General features: G+C 54.4%; 1 protein-coding gene across 1 annotated transcript in view; it reads left to right on the top strand.

The window, feature by feature from the left end:
• Positions 1-4904, top strand: part of XKR5 (XK, Kell blood group complex subunit-related family, member 5) — an 8266-nt gene extending 3362 nt beyond the window's left edge. The window contains exons 4-7 of the mRNA XM_009892983.1: positions 678-887; positions 1014-1183; positions 1782-1893; positions 3823-4904. Of these exons, the coding sequence (XP_009891285.1) occupies positions 678-887; positions 1014-1183; positions 1782-1893; positions 3823-4904 (1574 nt within the window). The remainder of the gene's footprint in view (positions 1-677; positions 888-1013; positions 1184-1781; positions 1894-3822) is intronic.
• The last annotated feature ends 398 nt before the right edge of the window (positions 4905-5302 follow it).

Raw genomic sequence — 5302 nt, forward strand, 5'->3', positions numbered from 1 at the left:
GGAGGCCAGATTCAGCAGTAATTGGTTGAAATACTCCATTTGGCAGGACAGCGGGGTGCCTGGCTTGTAGCGGGGTGCCGTGCTACCAGCACCTCCTTAGCATTGAGGTACGGTCCTACAACGCAGTTGGGGCGTCCTTCAGAGCGCCTTTACTGCATCCAGTTCTGGGCTCCCCAGTTCAAGAAGGACAGGGAACTGCTGGAGAGGGTCCAGCAAAGGGCTACAAAGATGATTAGGGGATTGGAACATCTCTCATATGGAGAAAGGCTGAGGGATTTGTGTCTCTTTAGTGTGGAGAAAAGAAGATTGAGGGGGAATCTTATTAATACTTACAAATACTTAACGGGAGGGTGCCAGGGGGATGGGAGCAGTCTTTTTTCAGTGGTGCCCAGTGATAGGACGAGGGGTAACAGGCACAAGCTTGAACATAGGAAGTTCCATCTTAACATGAGAAGCAACTTCTTTACTTTGAGGGTAGTGGAGCACTGGCACAGGCTGCCCAGAGAGGTTGTGGAGTCTCCCACTCTGGAGACATTCAAAACTCACCTGGATGCTGTCCTGTGCAACCTGCTGTAGGTGACCCTGCTCTGGTGGGGGGGTTGGACTAGATGATCTCCAGAGGTCCTTTCCAACCCTGACCATTCTGTGATTCTGTGACTGCCCCTGTCCCCGTGCAGGTGTCAGCGCTGGGCTGTCCCTGCTCTCCCTCGCCTGGGCTTTGGTCTCCTACACCCGTTTCACCTGCCTGCTGAAACCTGGTCACCTCTGCCCGCCAGCCGCGGCCATCCTCTGCCTGCTTCTCTGGAGGACAGGGATGCTGGGGACCAGGGTCCTGGCCCTGGTGCTCTTTGCCAGGCTGTACTCCTTCTGGGTTTTCGCTGTGGCAGGTAGGACCCGTGATCATCTTCGCCGTGTCCCATCCTGCTGTCACCCGCAAGGATGGTCCCAGTCCAGGAGCGCTTTGCAGCCTCCCCCAGCAATGGCTTTGCCCTCTCGGTCCTTTCTCCTTGCAGGTGTCCACTGGCTGCTCATGGCCTTCTGGCTGGTGGCCCAGCAGACGGACATCGTGGCCCAGCCCTGCCGCTGGAGGCTCTTCAATTGCCTGGTGGGAGCCATGTACATCTTCTGCTACATTAATGTCCGTCCTGGTCCCTCCAAGCACAGGGTGGCCGTGTTTTATGCAGTGAGTACCCGGGATATTCAGTATTCCACATGGGTGCAGCTGCTGGGGGGTAGCAATAGCTTCAGACTGTCCTTTCTCATTTCTCACATCACCACTTGATAAAAATCCAGTGTTTCCCATGTCCTGACAAAGCCACGTGGTCATCAAGGTGGATGCTCCTTCTGAGCTGCCTTTGGTTTCTTGGCAGCCACCATACAATGTCTCGATAGCACCGGAGTGGCTGTGCTGCTTTGCCAGAGTTATTTTCCATGGTGAAAAAAAGGTTGAGACCTTACAGAAAGCTCAGTTCAGCAAACCCTATGTTTTAAGTGATAAGTTAGGTGCAAAATAAATCAGCAAAATCTAGAAACTGGGTGTTTTCTGTCATCAGAAGCATGTCTAAAACCATCAGAGTCATAGAATCATGGAATGGTTTGGGTTGGAAGGGACCTTGAAGATCACCTCGTTCCAACCCCCCTGCCATGGGCAGGGACACCTCCCACCAGCCCAGGTTGCTCCAAGCCCCATCCAACCTGGCCTTGAACACCTCCAGGGATGGGGCAGCCACAGCTTCCCTGGGAAGCGTAAAAGTGATAACTCTCTTCCCTCTACTCTGCAGATAATGCTGATGGAAAACACCCTCCTGCTGCTGCTGGCCACCCAGTTCCTGCAGGCAGAGCTGAGGAGCAGCCTGTGCGTGACCGGGGCCGTCATGTCGGGGTACGTAATAGGTAAGATCTGCTGTTTTTTAGGGCCCGGCTTGCATGTTTTGAGAATAAATGAGCATCACGAGTTATTTTATTAGTTGCATCAGATTATTTGCTTTAATTCTTCCAGCTTAAGCATATGAATGTATTTGATAATGCGTAAATCCACCTTGCGTTTCATTTCACCGTTTCTTAAAAGCCCACTCCTGAAGAAGGAGGCTTGCGGAAATGATGGAGGCGTCACCAAATGGTTCAGGTGCCGCCGCCAAATGCAATATGTGCAAATCTGAAGCACATCTGTTTGTGCTTTTGGTCACCTTGGTGATCAGCGCAGGCAGTGGCACAACACAGGGAATCGCTGCAGGGAAATATTTTCATTTGAGCATATACTGAAGATTGATGAAGGTGGTTTGTGATTGATCAGCCGTCCCTGGGTGTGTTTTGGAAATACGCCGATGTGGGACCATGCGGAGCTACAGCAGCTTTCTCCCACCATCTTTTCTTTCAAAGACCAGCGCTGCTTCTGCAAATGGAGAAGCTTTTTGTGCTCATGGAGAGGATTTTTTGGTATGTGATGGAGAAGGTACTCCACACCTTGCCCATACTCTGCCTTACTCCATACCCATAAAGTAGACAGCAGCTATGGCCACCTGGTGCATTTAATGCCCTAAAGCTTTAATGCACAACTCAGCTGAAGGAGGGCAGAGATTGTACGATGCTCACAAACAACCCATTGGCACCTCTATTTGCAAAAATTGGCACTGGGCAAGGATGGGATTTGCTCTTTGCTGGGTGAGGTCCCCATCAGGCTCATGTTTTCCTAGTGGGCTGGGGGCAGAGGGGGGTGTAACGCCCACACGCTGGGCTTTGGGCATCTCCCCACACCAGCTGCACACAGATCAACCATGGAATCACAGAATGGTTTATGTTGGAAGGGACCTTAGAGACCATCCAGTTCCAACCCCCCTGCCATGGGCAGGGACACCTCCCACCAGCCCAGGTTGCTCCAAGCCCCATCCAACGTGGCCTTGAACACCTCCAGGGATGGGGCCTCAACAACTTCTCTGGGCAACCTGCGCCAGGGGCTCACCACCCTCACAGGAAAGAATTTCTTCCTAAGATCTAATCTAAATCTCCCCTCTTCCAGTTTGACGCCATTCCCCCTCGTCCTATCACTACATGCCCTTGTAAAAAATCCTTCTCCATCTTTCTTGTAGTCCCCCTTTAGGGACTGGAATGGGCTGTAAGGTCTCCCCGGAGCCTTCTCTTCTCCAGGCTGAACCCCCCCAACTCTCCCAGCCTGTCCTCCCAGCAGAGGGGCTCCAGCCCTCCCAGCATCTCCGGGGCCTCCTCTGGCCCCGCTCCACCAGGTCCATGTCTCTCCTGTGCTGAGGCCCCCGAGCTGGAGGCAGCACTGCAGGGGGGTCTCCCCAGAGCAGAGCGCAGCAGAGGGGCACAGTGCCATCCCTCGCCCTGCTGGTCACGCTGCTGGGGATGCAGCCCGGGATGCCGGGGGCTTAGAGAAAGGGCACATTTGGGCTGGAAAAGGAGCAATTCCTCTGCCCTTGAATGAGTTTAGGATAGAAGTAGGAAGGTATCTTAAAATCCTGTTGCATTTGATAGCTGGAGGACCGGGATGCTGTGAGATGGGAAGCATTCCTGTGTGACACATCTCCTCCCTGCCCAATGCCCTGTCTGCTGGTGCTCAGCGGCTGTCTCGCTGTGCATCTGTCGGTCTGCAAATCCATCCAGATTAAATTCGGTCTTGAAAGCATGCTCATCGCTCCCCTTTCCCAACAGCTGCTCAAGTGGGATTTTTGCTTGTCCCAAGACACGCTGCTTGGCCACCTGATATCCACCAGCATCTCTGCGGTGGGCCTGTTGATCTGGAGGTGGCACCTGACCGAAACGCTGCTGGGACTCGTCCCTTGACACCTTTCTGCTCTTTTTCAGGTGCCGCAGCTTTGGTGGTTTATTACAGCCTGCTCCATCCCAAGTCCACGGAGATCTGGCAGGGCTTCCTGGAGACAACCTGCAGCGCTGTGGCTGCAGGTGATGACAAGGTTGCTGGAGATGGCTCCCAAGCAGGGCAAAGCTTGGGAATTTCGGGATACAGCAGGTCCTTGGCAGGGGAAGGGACCACAGCAGATCTCAAAACCAGAAACAGCTCATCGCTCCTGCAATTTGGAAGGTGTTTGGAGGACGGCTGGAGGAACCATCACCACTGGTTGCTGGTCAAGCTGGCCTTGAAGACAGGAGATGTGTCTATAGTCAACGCAGCTTTTGGAGGTGGTGGCTTTGGAGAGGTTTACCCTGGAGGATGGGTGATGGAGAAACCCACTGGCATTGAGCCTGGGGCACAACTTTCCCTCCCCACAAGGGAAATCGGTCCTCAGGGTCTTGAATCTGGTCTGAGTGATGAGACATTGCAGGCGGTGGGGAACGGAGGAGGCGGCAAACCCAGCGCCGGCATTGCGAGAACGGCACGGGAGGACGGAGCGGGGCAGGATCCTGGTTTTCACTCAGCCCTATCCTTTCCCAGCACCTTCTCCCCAAATCCGGCCGAGGGCTCCTCTATATATTTCAGCGCGAGCACTGGAGGCATCACCTCACCTGGCGTGGGGACAGCCACAGCTACGCACGTGGCCCTGGTTCCAAGGGACAACGAAGTCCATCCCCCTGGCTGCCTGGGAGGAGGAGGAGGAGGGGATTTATCCCATGGGATGGTGAGCATCAGCCCAATCCTGGGCATTTGTGCCCACAAGCATCTGCAGAGCAGCTCTTCCCTTGGCAGCATGAGCGGCTGTGGGGTGGTGGATCCCCCCAGAGAGGTCTCAGAGCCCGTGGGACCGGAGGGTGCCCTCGTGGGGTGGCGTCACCCTCTGGACACCCACCCTTGTGGCACAGAAGGGACTGTCAGGAGCAAGCTGAGGCCACCATGCTTCACCTCCACCCCCAAGGCCGACCCTAGATGCCCACAGCAGGGACTGGGGGAGCTGGGAGAGGGGACGGACCTGTCTGGGTTGCTGGAGTGACCCTGAAATCGCTGCACCATCACTTTGGGTCAGCGCTGGAGTGACTGCCTCCTTGGTGGGATACGTCAGGAGGTGGTGGGATATTAACACTGGCCATGAGGACTGTCCCCATGGTGAACCTGCTGCTGGGCAGATGTGGTCCTCCATTGTTAGGACATCACCTTCCCTCCCAGTGCATCTTCTACTTGCAGTTTTGGAGAGCTGCAAAGGTCTTTAAAAGCCTTAAAAGTCCAGGTTTAGGTATTTATTAAACTTATTTATGTAGCAGTCCTGCTAGGCAGCTGGAGCATGCTGCCTTTGATATATTTGTGATGATGTCTTGAAGTGTGTCCTTTAACAAGTGCCTATACAAGCTGCTGGCTTGTCCCAGCACGGAGATCTGGCTGCTGTCTCCAGGA

Source organism: Charadrius vociferus, unplaced genomic scaffold (genome assembly GCF_000708025.1).
Source record: "Charadrius vociferus isolate BGI_N301 unplaced genomic scaffold, ASM70802v2 scaffold1659, whole genome shotgun sequence".
NCBI classification, from domain to species: Eukaryota; Metazoa; Chordata; class Aves; order Charadriiformes; family Charadriidae; genus Charadrius; species Charadrius vociferus.